At 35.4% G+C, this 14,857-nt stretch overlaps 1 protein-coding gene across 13 annotated transcripts in view; it reads right to left on the reverse strand.

The window, feature by feature from the left end:
- LOC117784241 (heterogeneous nuclear ribonucleoprotein L) overlaps nucleotides 1-14,857 on the reverse strand; it is a 127,349-nt gene that overhangs the window by 49,784 nt on the left and 62,708 nt on the right. For 9 of the 13 annotated variants that reach the window (XM_034621922.1, XM_034621920.1, XM_034621918.1 and 6 more), the window contains 2 exons: nucleotides 11,564-11,746; nucleotides 11,413-11,491 (listed from right to left, as the gene is read on the reverse strand). In XM_034621922.1, coding sequence (XP_034477813.1) covers nucleotides 11,413-11,491; nucleotides 11,564-11,746 — 262 coding nt within the window. Of the gene's footprint in view, nucleotides 1-2,136; nucleotides 2,700-11,412; nucleotides 11,492-11,563; nucleotides 11,747-14,857 lie in introns of those variants that run through there. The other 4 variants (XM_034621928.1, XM_034621921.1, XM_034621926.1 and 1 more) reach the window with 2 other exon arrangements.

Here is a 14,857-nt window from a genome sequence, read left to right on the forward strand (position 1 = left end):
GAGCAAACGGCAAACAATTTGCGCGTGATAAATGTTTCCACAAATTTGTTGAATTTGTTGGTTTTGTTGGTTGGTTGATTTGGTTGGTTGGATTGGTAGTTGAATTGCTTTGGATTGGTTTCTTGATCTGTTGTGGTGTGTGTGTCTGTGGCGTTTATCGAATCGTTGTATTTCTTGTTGTACTTGTTGTTGTTCACTAAAAATCTTACTAAGAAAAACTCTTGTTCAAAATGTGTTTAATGTTTAAAGAGTTGTTGTCTGTATTTTATATGTTATCATCCAAACAAAATTGAAACAAACAAAATTGATGTTGAAAATGAAAGAGTAACTTAACCAGAAGGGAACTACGAAAAAAACACTAAACAACAAAAAAAAATAACAAATAAACCCAGCACCTGACCAAAAGAGAGTAAACAACAAACCAATGATGGAAAGAGACAGAGAAAAGGGAACAGCAAATGCAAAAAGATAAAGAGAGATAGAGAGAATTGTGGGTTAAAAATACATATATATATATAAATGTTGCGGGTCGTTCGTTCAACCTCAGCTGCTGCCTCACGTTATTCATTGCCTTTTGCATGTCAATGAATCAGTTTTTGTATATGCCATATAATAAAGTATATAAAAAACAACAACAACAAGGAGCGGGGGGAAAAAGCCAAAACCGAAAACCAGACGCAACGTGTAGGCTAAACTAATTTCATTTGAGGTTTGAGGCAGGTCAGTACACAACAACAACAACAACAGTGGCAACAACAAATATGAGAATCACATCATGTTGAATTTAAATTTGCGTCAAAATACTTATATAACAATTTCAAGTTGTTTAAATTTTGACAGCAAAAAGAATTTAACGAAATTAAATAAAATGCCGACAATTTCAACAGATTTCGAGTTCAGATTATAATTATAATTGATAATCGAAAGCAGAAAACTGAATGGGGATGATGATTTATCTGGGCAATATTATATGTTATCGGGGACAAACAGAGTGTTAATGCTCCACACTTGATTTCAGGGCCAACTGGCAAGCTGACCAGCACAAACTGAACAACAATAACAAAATGCGACCCCAATAAATGCAGTTTTTGTCTACGTCTACAGCTTGTTCGCTCGTTTTGGCCACGTTAAATTGGAGTTGACTTAGAACCTGTTCTATGCATCGATTGTTGCACATTTTTATGGTCAAAGTGGGCTAATGCTTAGCATTGATTCGACTTTTATGGCAAATATATTCAACAGATCAAATGAATTATGCAATAAAAATGATATTCTGAAAGAGAATAAAATAATACAAAATTTACCATGAACCACAAAAATGATATGGTTATAGTTGCTCATTAATACGAGTTTATGGTTAAAGTATTAATTTAATCCATTTATAGTAAAATCTGTGTAGCTCTTAGCGATCTTAACGGCACAGAAGATTCTAGAAAGTCTATCCAGTTTTTTGTATCTAGATCTTAAGTTTACCGATTTTGGAAACTGTGATTAAAGTGAAGATATATATAAATATATATATATTATTTTTCGTGCTCTGCTTAAACTAGTTAAATGGGAAATTTGGTTGTTCGTCGCGTCGAGAGTTGCACTTACAAACTATGATATTGTATTGTAGGTAGGTAGGTAGTTATTATTTAGAATAGAGTGCTTCAACTAACTCACCTCCAGTCACAGTAGCTGTGTGTGTGTGTGATATACGCAACGTTGCTGAAGTCGTTTCTCTCATTTTTTTTTTAGTACACAAGGATAGTAATATTTTCATTATGTGTACAGTTAGAATCTACATACATGACCGACTAATACCACCGGGCGTACATACAACTTCTCTACATGCCCCAAAATCAGTTGCAATAATACATATATAGATATATATAGAGCTATATAGTCACATAACTTTGAACAGATCCCAATAGTACAGTTTTGTTTTTCATATATTTTTTAAGATTTGTTTTTTGTATTAACGAAATTGTAAATTAAATAAAATTGAAGCTTGATTTTAATTTTATGGTTCATGGTATGATATACAGAACAAAAATCATATATATAAGCAAGATATATATATGTATATATATCGATATATTTTAATATATCTTGATCAATAGGTTTATCAATTATTATTTTTGTTTTTTATTCTATTGATTTTCAGTTTGTTTCTAGCAGCTCGTCGGATTATTAACATCAGGCACAGCAACAACCACAATTGGCAACATTTGATTCCGATAACGATTAGCGATAACAATCAATTAATCGCTTTTCTTTATTACTTTTTCAGTTTTATGCAATAAAATTCAAAAACTTCTGCCATTCAGCGTACGTTCAGCGTACGGCGCATAAACATTTCAAGGATCTGTTCAAACTGTGCGATTTATCGCGACTATATATTGGGGTTGTAGCTGTCGTGGTACTATTAGTTCTGGTAGTAGTGATTGTAGTAGTTCTAGTAGTAACTGTATCAGTGGCTGTTATTATTTTAAAGGTATCCGTTTCCGCTGCCGTTTCCATTTCCATTTCCATTCGCTCCAATCCCCAATCCGTATCCGTTACAGTTCCCGCGTTGTGATCATCATCATCAACATGACCATAATCTTCAATATGATCATCAACAATATATCGATCATGATGAGGATGATCATCTTTAAGTCCAACAACAACAATTCTTGTTACGTCTGTAGCGTCGCTGCCCGTGCCATGCATCCCTGCACACAGACAAACACAAGCGAGATAGATATAGATAGTAGAATAGTGTTGGTTTTTTATTTTTTTTTTTTTTGTGATTGAGATTGAAATTGTGATTAAATATATATATATATATATATATAAATATATATCTACATGTAGAGAGACAGGGTGAGAAGTCGTATATATTTATATTTATATATATATAGTTTTATATTTGATTTTGTCTGCGAGTTTCGTTTTTTTTGTTGTGATGCTTAGTCCTGCCCAGAGATAGAGTTTGATATATATACATATATATGTATAGATATGTCTATAAATATATATATTCTATATTCTATGCTTGCATTTTCGTGGTTGGTTTTTGAATTTCTTTCTTTTTTTTGTTGTATAAATTGCATAAAATTGAAATATTGTTTTTTGTTTGCTATTTTACGTAAATTTGGTGCATTCTTGGATATATAAATTTTTTAGTTGCATACTGTTGTTGTTGTAGCTGTTGTTGTAGTAGTAGTAGTAATAGTATTAGCTGTTGTTGTTGTTGTTTTTTACTGAGGGAATATAGAAATAAATTTCTGCTTTTCTGTTTTGGAACTTACAAACACACAACAAAAATAGTAGTAGAAATAGTAGTATTTTTATACTTTTCATTTTTTTTTCTTGGTTAAGTAAGAATTAAGTTAGTTAGTTGGGTGGTCAGGCAGGCAGGCGGGCGTTTTTCTGTTTTGTATTTTTTTTCTGGGGGAAAGGAGCTATGGCAACGCATTTTGATCGTTGTTAGTTAGTTATATATGTAAATACTTATATATAAATATAAATATATATATATATATATCGGGGAATGGGTTCCGTGTTTTGTTGTTTATATAATTTTAGCTGTAGTTGTTGTTGTAGCTGTTTGTTGTTGTTGCTGTAGTAGTAGTTGTTCTTGTTGTTATTGTTACTACCTTTTAAACACTGCCATGAAAAAAGAAAAATATGAAACATAAAAACAAACAAATTAAAAGAAAACAAACTTAAAAATTAGAAATATCAGTTAATATTTGTTAGTGAACACAATTTTTTTTTTTGCGCGCAGTTTTTGTTGTTGTTTTTGTACAGTGCGAGAAAAAGCTTTTTTGGATTATTTTTTATCGTGAGTAGTTGTTGTTGTTGTTGTTTTTTATTGGACTGAAGTTGTTGTAGTTGTTGTTGTTCTTGTTGTAGTTGTTGCTACTGCACACTTTTGCTGCTGCTGTTAAACATTTTTTTAATATGAATTTTATTTTGAAGGCATTGGCTCTGTTGCTTGTTGTTGTTGCTGGCTGGATGTTGTTCTTGTTGTTGTTGTGGTACTTTGTCTTATAATACACAATGTTTCTTTGTATTTGTTGTTGTAATAGAATTCAGTGTATTCGATATTTTAGTAGTAGCAGTGAAAGAATTGTTATCATTTGTTCGATAACCTGTATTTTGGAGTTGTTTTTTTTGTTGTTTGGTGTTAATTGTTTGGTTGTTGTTTTTAGTAGGCGCTTGTGTTTTGTTGTTCTTGTTGTGGTTGTTGTGGTTGTTGGTGTGTTTTGTGGCTGTTGTTGTGGTTGTTGATGTGTTTGTTGCTTGCCGTGGATGCTTGTGTTGTTGTTTTTGTTTTTTGTGTTGACAGGATAAAAGTTGTACGTTGAAGTCGATAGCTGCTTTTCATGAATTTCATTTTTCTTTTCATTTTATCTTTTGCTTTTCCACAAACTTTTCAAAATTTAAATATTTGCTGTGTTCCTCAAGTGGCTTAAAATTTAAAATTCTCTCACAAACAATCAAAAAACAAAATTTATTTATATTTAAAAGTTGATTGTTGTTGTGGGATATCAAAGATATGTTGTTAAAGTTGTAAAAGCTGAGTAGTAAGAGTATGACTTATAAGGCTAAACTAAGATTAAGTATATATAGAATATATAAAGCTAAGTATTCGTATTCGTATTGGATATAGCTGTGTGAATGAACGATTTTGTGTGACCTACTGTGTCAAATGGTTATATTAGAAATTGGTTAGTAAGGCCAGTAGAAAACATAAAAAAATTAAGTCAAAATTCAAATTTAGATGCAATTGTGCACGTGATTTTCCATTATGTTTTGTGTAACTAGCGAGTTAAATTAAAGCCATCAGTCAGTCAATCGTGTGACTTTATCTTGTGCTTCATAATTTTGAACAAGACAAAAGAGCCTAATATCTGATCTTTATTATTTGCGGGTTCATTAATCAAACAAACATTCAGTCAATCATCATCAATCAATTAGTGTTTTATTTTTCTAAACGAATTTGGTATTAAAGTCAATCATAAATCACTCTACCTAAAAATTTTGCAGCAATTAGGTCAATCAATCAGTCAATCATTCAATCAGTACCAATTACTCTAGGAAACAATTTCCCAATGATTGTCAATCATAAATCATTTTTTTTAAGAGAGTCTGCACTAAAATGATTCTCACTCATCATCAATCCATTTTTTAATCATTGTAGGGAATAAATCTCCAAATGATTGTCAATCATTATCAACCATTTTATTAACCAGATCCGCACTACTTTTAATGTAGGATTTTGACTATTTTTTCAGAGTCTCAAATCAATTCTTATGATTTTTAAGACATGTAATTTCATCAATCATTAAGAGAACAATTGAATACAATATTTGCATGGGTGATTTCAAAGCCTATAAAACGGCTTAGACTGAGGACTCATCTGCTCAATTTAACTCAATGATGGGAGACAAACCTCAAGAGTTAACAGCACTTTTGATGCGCCACATTAGGTTTTGAGTAAAACAAAAAGCATGTTACCAGCTTATGTGATGACCAACTGGGGGAAAGGCCTTAAATATGCGCACTGAAGTGTCGTCAAAAACCCAAACGAAGCAAAGTTTGGTCAACTGTGGCAAAGTCTTCATCACATGCCACATTATGTGTATGAGTGTGTGTGTGTGTGCTTAGCTATAAAAAGCAATTTTAATTGGATCTAAATGTTAAAGTTGACGCCAATGCGTGGTCCAGACAAAAAGCAGTCACAACAATTATACCGGGGGATGAAGCGGGAAGGAGGTGAAGGGTTGGCCATTATGTTACGAATAAAAGCAAATAAAATGCCCATATCAGAGGGCATAAAAGCAAATTATTCACACTGATTACACGAAGTTTGCCGCTTGACATAAAAATAAACCACGCTGAAAAATAAAACCGTTATAATTGCGATGCATTATATCAGACAAAAGGGGAGGAGGTGGATATATTCCCCCCATACTCCCACGCTTTAGGCAGAGCAGCATATGCCAGAATAGTGTGGGGGCAAATGTGGCACTAAAAACAAATTGAGGGTCCGAAATAGCGCAAGGCTCTAGATAAAACGAAAATAATCAGCAGGCAGTCAGGCCGAAGGACTTGCCCCATCCACATTCACTCCCATACTCTCTCAAACACACAGAACACACCCAGAAATTGTCGTGTCATAAAAATAAAGTGCCTAAGAAACAGTGAAGAGCCTTGGCAACTGTGCGATCCGAAGGACTCTTGCCATGACTACAGCAACAACGACAACAATAACAACGAGTGCGGCACAAACAAATGTTGATTTAGGATAAGCAGCCAACGGGGCGTATGAAATAACAAGGAACAAGGAACATGTCTCTTATGATCCTCTTTTTAACATCCTTCGATTGCAATTTAAATAAATAAATTTTTGCAGCACACAGAAAAGTTATGTTTTCTTGTTTCGTTTTGTTTTTCGTTAGACGACGGTCGCATAATTGAAATCACAGGGTTGCCAACACAACGCAACGCAACGCACCGCAACGCTTTAGGTTTGTCATTGTCATTTGCATACATGGATATCCTTTCATATGAATTATTTATGCGCATTTAATTTGATAGTTGAATGCCATCGCCTGCTGGTCACATAATAAAGCAAGGAACACCTTTCATTCCGCAAATTTACCTATTCCCCCTCACCTCCCCACCCCATCACACATACACACTTATACTCATGCATGATTTAATCATAAACATAAAATAGTTTGGTCCTGTTTTATGTCAACCCTGCGCACGTCCCTCTATTGCCCATATTCAAAATGTTTCTATTTATGCGGCTTTTTAATGTGTTTTGTTGCTCTTTTTTTGTTGGCAAGGGGATTGCGGGGTAACGGGGGTTTCCCTTACAGTTATTTGTGTTTCTGCTTTTGATGACTTTTGGCATTTTGTTGTTTTCGATTTTTTTTTCTCTTTTATTGAAATTTATGTGATGAAGGCAATTCCTATACCCTCTAATTAAGGCATAAGCTATTATCAAACGAGTCTACAATTAGCCTAAGACTTTTGCGACTGTAATACAAAGCAGATATCTACATACAAATAATATTGATAAATTTATAAGTTTTAGAAAGAAAATAATCGACTTTCCTGAAATAAAATCGTTTAAGAATACCGAACAAAGAGGATTGAAGAAATCTAAGCAACAGAACTAATTCATTAATATACATTTAATTATTATATCCACAATTTTTATAAATTAAAGTTAATTTATATTTATTGAGCTGAAAACGTTTAAGAATGTCGCTCAAAAGAGAATAGAGCATTTTAAAAAGTCTTGCTAACAGTGTATTTCGTAGTCGCATATGTTTCAGCCTTACTGTCATTATTTTCGTGGTGCTTTGTTATTGTTATTGTCATGCATTCATAAATAAATAATGACAGCCATTACAATGCAGCTTTTTCGCTCTTTGTCTCCCTCACTCTTTCTGTGAGTTCGTTGCTGGCATTTTGTGGTTAATTATAGCATAGTTTTTGGGGCGCTTACAAATTTTTTTACGGTTAACTGATACGATAATAGCACAACATGGCGCATATGTCAGTTCTTTCCGCTCTGCCTGTTTACTTTGGACAGCATTGGATAATTCTGATTGATCGTTTGGAAACAGGGAGGAGGAGCTAATTAATTAATGAAAGGCAAATGTTAAATCATAATCGAATAGAACAACAAATTGCGGAAACACTAGTATTTGTGTTCCTGTAATTTGCAAGTCATTTCAATGAGAATGTGATTGTAATAAAGTTGAACAGCTCTTGGCAAACCCTTGTCAAAAGAAATACGAGTCCAATTAGCTGACCCTTGGGGTTAAGCGACCAGCAAAACGAGGCTGTCACTTTGCAAGTGTCGAAACGTAGGGAATGCAAGCGCATTACGTATACGTAAACACAAGGCAAATGCACGTTTTGTCAAGCGAACAGTGAAAAATCGAACGTCCTTGGGCTAGAAAAGCAAAACCCACAAGTAAAAGACTTGAAGGCAACTCAACTCACCGACTGACTACAAATAAAACTAAAATTGAAACTGGAAAAGTAAAGAAAGGAAAAGAATAGAAAAATAAAAAACAATTTGCAGTTAAATGGAGACAAGGCAAGTTTCGGTTGGCCACAAAATAAGCATAGCTTCAGAAGCACGTTGCGTGACAACACGAAACAAGCCAAATGCGATGAGCATAAGAATACATATCCATCTAAGAGTCATGGCAGCAGGATAACGGTAACGGAACAACGGAAGAGCGCAAGCACGGAAGGAGCTAAAGAGGAAGTTAAGCACAACCCGCAAGACGCGACCATGGAAAATGAGTGGAAAATTAACAAAACGCGGGCGCATATAGATAAAATGCACGTCAAGTGACTCGAGGCACACAACTGCTGTTGTACTTTCCCCTCTGCTATCCCCCTTCTTTCACTCCCATCTAAATATGCTGGTAGCAAACCCCTTATAGGGTGGGGTTAAGATAGAGAATCCCTTATAGGGTGGGTAGGATTCACCTACTAAATATGCAGCTAGCTGCCAGTTGACGGCAGTAGTCAGAAAACGACCCTGACGGTTGGCAAATGCAAATACCAAAATTTTTGGTATACACTTGATGAAGTTTTGTGTTTTGCTGCAAAGTTACCTTACCTACCCCCTCTACACCAAAAACCCCTCTCTCTAGACAAATTGTTGGGCAAGTAGTTGTTGTCACTTCGTGGATTGTTTTAGTGTTTACCCAAAGGCGCAGAACAGGACACTTTTTGGTCGCTTAAATCGATTGCCTGCGGTTTACCTCCTTAGAAAATCGTATGCAAATATTTTGTTTGCATTTTTCACTTCATATTTAACTTGTTATCGTTTACGATTGTTTCATTTTCTTTTCGTCTTCGTTTTCATTTCCTGATGTGGGAACAATAAATTTATGCAATATTTATGGCGGTCCCAAGTTGTGGGTGTGGCATGTCACAAGCAGCGATTTTAATGAATTCTATTGATTGGCCTGACCAGAACACAGCACAGTTTATAATGGCTGTCATATATAAGGTCGAAGGTCAACTGTGTCAAACTCTTCAGCAACATTGACTAATGGAAAATTTTTAAATGGAAAACTACCACATAGGAAAATGGAATGTATTAAGTAAAACAGCTTGAAGAAAGTCTTGTCAGGGTACAGATATAAGAAATTCTTAAGAAATTACAAATTGTTATCAAATAATTGTAGATAATTGAATTGATCATTTTATTTAAGAATTAGTCTTATAAAAGTAGCTCAGATAATCAATTATCTACTAAATTTTTTATACTGCATTATTTGTTAAGATAAAGAAACAATTTTACGAGTGAGAGACACATTTAAAGTTGAATCACGTTCCTGCCACAGAAATGCAATTGCAACTAACCAAGTGGAAAAACGCATCAAACAGACAATGGAGGACGTTTCGAAGCTGCTGCAGCAAATGGAATGAAAAACAGAACTGTGGCGCCACCAATGACCAGGCCACATTCAAAGTGGCATGTTCATTATACGACCAAGCACAAACAAAGACGGCACTCTGTCGCCGTCTCTCATTCTCCTCTGCTCTGTTGTTGAGGCCTAATTTACACGCCCACATCAGCTCTGATCCCCCTGCCCCCAACTGCCATCAAGTTCATTCATTTCGCCATTCATTGAGAGCTGGCAAATGGCAGCTGTGATACTCAGCTCGGAGTCGACTCGACCTCGGACCAGGTCCATTCGTTTGTGGCAAAAACAAACACAGCCAGACAACGCACAGGCAAAGGCACAGGCAAATGCAAGCAACAACCACAACAGCAACAACAACAGGCAGATAAATTCAAGGGACATGCAACAGCCAAAAGTTTGTCGGCTTTTTTCGAGCAACAACAGCAACACTGGCAAATATGACAGTGAGTCTGCTGCTGCTGTCTGAGTTATTGTGGCTTTGGCCTCTCCAGTCAGTGGTTGTTGCTGTCGTTGCTGTGGTTGTTGTTGTTGTTGCTGCTGTTGCTACGTTGACACTTGCAACATTGGTGCGTTGGCCTGTCACGGGCGAAAAACGGACAGATTTTGTTCAGTTTGTCGGCCTTTTGAAGTTGTTCCTTCTGCTGTCTGTCGACTGGCAAACAAATTGCCCGACAACGTTGCCGCCTCGCTGTCTGCCAACACAACACACAGCAACAACAACGAGAGCAACGAGTACAACAACAACAACAACCGGCGCAACGTTTAATTTCATTTTTATTCAAAGTGAAATATATAAAAATTAAAAATGGCATTTAACGGCGCAACTTTGTCGACTGTCATAAAAGCGGAAAATGTGCTCCGGAGGGAAGAGGCATTGGCTGACAACAGTGGGATCAGGAGGAGCGCAAACTGTAGACAAAAGTGGAGGAGGAAGATGAGCGCCAGGTGCAGTTGTGAATGATGTGGCCAATGTGGGCGTTGTTAGCTGCCTCTGTTTCCACTTGCTGACTTTGATGCTCTCTGCTCGAGTATCATTAATGTTTGATGTCCCGTTGTTGTTGTTGTTGCTGCTTTTGTTGTTTGCTGTTTGTGGTTGATGTCTGTTGCGTTTTAAGCTCGACAGCTTTTGGTGTGGCAATTAGGCAGTCCAGATTTTAGACGGCTAACAGAAATGTTACCAGGGATTACTCAACGGCTTAAAGACAACCACAAATATCAAGTATACGTCACAGTGAAATATTAAGTATACGTCAGCTATGTGACAAAGATTTTAAATTCCTTTAAATATAACACATACGAGAAAAAGGGTGATTTATATAAATAAAGTTGTTAATATCTGTAAGCCTCAATAAAATTACATCAGTTGATTGCGCATACGCCACGTTGTAAATTCATAAAGTATAAACTCCCACATCATAAATATGTTTATAATAAAAATCAACACTGAAATTCGCACACACACACATTTACACACACTCGCATATTAAATACACACTGAAGTGTCAAAGTTTAAGCGCTGGTAAATAAATAAATTAAAAATGTGTTCGGCAATTGAAAAAGTTGATATGTTAAACAAAAAAGTTACAAGTTTTCAGTTGCCCAAAAGTTGAGCTTATGAAAATCCGAAACTAAAATAAATATGTTGAAAAAAAATCGAGCTAACTAATTTTAAAAAAATTATTTATGCATATGCGATAATTATAAATTTAACAACTCTCTCCACATGTGGGCAATAAAAAGCAGGTGTATTTGTGTGTGTATTTGAGTGTCTGTGTGGATGTGTAAATGTGAGTGTGTGTGTGTGTGTAAGTATGGGCAATGCATTCGTGTTGTGTATTGTCATGATATAAAGTTATATAGATGATATATATTATATTGTAGTTTTATCGTATGCCATGTAGAGGTGCATAGGTATTACTTATAGACTAATAAGATATAGATATAGTAAAAAATGTGAACGCACTTGGTTGAATCTCACCTGTGCTCAGGGTATAATCCCAGCTGGTGTCTGTTTCATTCTTATAAACATTCAATTTCTCTGGCTGCAATAAGGGATAATAAGTATGTACTTATTATAATATCGAAATGATAGATATTGGTGTTGGTAAACTTACCTTGGCAAAATCAATTTTTAGAGTGCAGCAACCGGCATAAATGTCGGCTCCATTGAGATTCTCCCGGGCACGTGTTGCCGCATCGAGGCTATCAAATTCGACCATGGCCTGTACGCCATTCTTTTTGAAGATAACAATGCGCAGCACTTGGCCATGTGGATTGCAAATTTTATGCAAGACATCCTGTAAAACAAGAATGACAGAGAAAACAACATCAGAGATTGAAGTATACCGAAATTACGAGCCTGGCCAACTGTCATATGCAGGCTTTGGACCACAACCCCAAGAAAAAGCAATAAAAAGGGCAGACAATGAGTTTTTGGTTTCTCACTCTGCACACTCCCGCATTGTCCTGACTAATTAATAAACGAACCAAGGACTGCACAGACTGCAGTCCAAAAATTGCAATGAATGCAATCACACACACATGCACACAAATTCACACACAGGTTGACATTCATGTCTGACCAATTTCCATACTCTCCTTGCTGTGTGAAATATATGAGTTTGCGTGTGAAACGCATTAAATCACTGGGAACTCTATAAAGTACTGTGTACAGTTTATCAAGTTAGTGTTTCAACAACACAAAGTTTTCACAAATTTGTTTTTTATTGTTAAAAATAGTTTAAACCAATGGATGTTAAAAAATTTTAAATCTCAATTATTCAAGTTTAATCAGCTCCTTATGTCATAATTATAAAAACAACACACTAAACTTGATTCAAAGAAAAAATTAAAATTATTTTGACTTGAAAAGTGGCCAGATCAAAAATCTGATCATAACTTTCTTAAACCTGAATCGATTTTCAAGAGGAATGTTATTTTGATTATGATTTGGCCTCTTAATTTATTCTGCATTCCAATTTAAGCAAAGGGTCTCTTACACTTTCGAAAATTGAACGTTTTAAATCTCAAGTAATGATTAATTTGCTATATACTTAATAAAGTTATTTACTGTGCCAGAGTATTTCATCTTCAGCTCGTACTGTAGTTATCCCATTTTTGGGCTATTTTTTGTTCAACTGCCGTTTTATAATTGGAATTTTTCGTTTGGTTGGCTTACGGTTTTTGGCGCGGAGTTTGGCCCAAAAAATGGCTGGCATTTTCACTGACAGTTGGCGTGAGCAAAACTCATTAGCATAATTTAATAAGCAGTTTTTGTCTAGAGATAGAGTGTGAGAGAGCCAAGTGCAAGGCGACCCAGACCAAAAGCATTTTCCAATTAACATTTATAAATTTTGGAAAATTACGACGTTAATGAGTTTTGCAGCCGACGCCCGCGAGCCAAACATGTCTTAAGTCTTCAACAAAAACGTACAAAATACATAATACACTATACATGTACTACATATATATCTAAATACTAAATATCTAAGGGGCAACTTGTTAATTTATGGCAAATTATAATGAGGCGCCTGTTGGCATGGAAATTTATGTTAAATTTAAGCTGCAAATTTGCTTCGTCTCATTTTGTTGAGTTTCTATTTATTCATTTGACAAGAGAATGGCAACGGCAAGAGGGTCTGTAATGGGATAAATGTTCAATTAGCACAAGCTTTCCACCCACTGTGGAGCGCAATGGGAAGTTGGTGTGATTGCTTCTTGTTTTGGGCGTAAATCCTATTTAGACCAGTTCCTAAAAATATTTATTATTCATGGAAATTCATCGATAAGTCTGCGCATCAAATTTTGCACTTTTGCTGGAAAATGTTTGCAGAGATTTTCCCAAAACCCCGAACGTGAGCGGGGGCTAAGGCGGTAATTGACAGCTGCCAAAAATGGTTCGGGAGCAAAGTGGGAGAAAAGCTTGATTAAGTGGCTTATAAAGGCATTGAAGCCTATAGAAATTTGTTGTTTTCATTTTGTTTTGATATTTTTTTTGGGAAATCTTGGCTTAGCGTAAAGTGAAGATTAAAAGCAATCTTGAAGTTGTCGAAACTGGGGGAACGGAAAAAGGAAATGGATTTAATTTGATTCTAAACAAATTTACGGAAATATATTTACATTAAAATTATAAATAGATTTGTGTCTCGTTGCAGAAAATATTGCTTTAAATCTCAAACAGTATTTTCATATTTATGCACTTATGAATAAAATTATTAAATGTATTAAATGAACATTGAAGAGAGTTCAGTTTCAATTTGATTTATAAGTAATCTAAAATCCACAATATGTACGCAAAATTAAATATACAAATTATGCTTGTGTTGTACTTGATATTAGAATATTATACTGGGTTATTTAGCAAATTCTTGGCTTTGCTTTTCATGTAGATATTTAATCGATTCACAATAAAGGCACTTAACAGTTGCTTCTTGGAGATTCGTCCTTCTATTTTCTGCCATTAAAACGCTTTTGATATTTTGCTATGCCAACTGAAATTTAACTGAACGTTAACAAGCGTTGCTTAGCACATAAATACTTTAACATATGCACTTCAATATCTTAATCCTCTTATCATTTGCAAATAAGATACTTTATCATATTAGAGAAGTCAAGTTGGTTTCCTATTATATGAGCATCATCCTGAAAAATATTCACTTCCAAAGCTCGACATTCATTAAATAAAGCAGTTCTCATTAACAAGTCGCAATTTATTTCTGTTTTTTACGGAAACTCGCTCGATAATTGCGACATTTACAATTATTGCGCACTTCTTGCCACCCACATGCCCGATGTCCAAGCTTGGGAGTCTTATTCCTCCTCAACGCAATTTGCAATAAATGCAGAATGAGTGCAAAACTTCCACTTTCATTTCCTCTTCTCATCTGTAACCACTTGCAACTTGCCACAGTCAAGAAGTAAAATGCATAACTATAAAGCGCACTGTGCACAAAAACTAATTAGAAAACTTCTGTGGTTTCAAGGACGGTGGTGCGGATAGGGATTGGGGCTGCAAGTTGTTTATCTTGGATCGCAACGCTGTGGACAACTCCCACCAGCTGGAAAATGTTAAGTGTGTGCGAAGCGATGAGCTGGCTAAAGCAGCGTTATTAATAATTAAGTAATAGAACATACACTTTAATATGCTACAGCTCTTACTCCCGTCTCCTCCCTCTCTCTCTCTCTCCATCTCACCCTCGCTCTGTGTTTATTTGGCGTGTGTTTGTCGGCGACTAAATGAAAATGTGGATCGTTAAACAGCGGAGAGCTGACATTAATCTATGGCTATAACGTGGTGCGAATTGCGAATAAATAATTCATCTAACAATTCCCATATTGGGAAATAGTCTGCAGGGACTTAACTAAAAATGGGATTAACTACAAGCAAGATATAACAAAATAAGTCAATT

Source organism: Drosophila innubila, assembly GCF_004354385.1.
Source record: "Drosophila innubila isolate TH190305 chromosome 2R unlocalized genomic scaffold, UK_Dinn_1.0 1_C_2R, whole genome shotgun sequence".
Lineage (NCBI taxonomy): Eukaryota > Metazoa > Arthropoda > Insecta > Diptera > Drosophilidae > Drosophila > Drosophila innubila.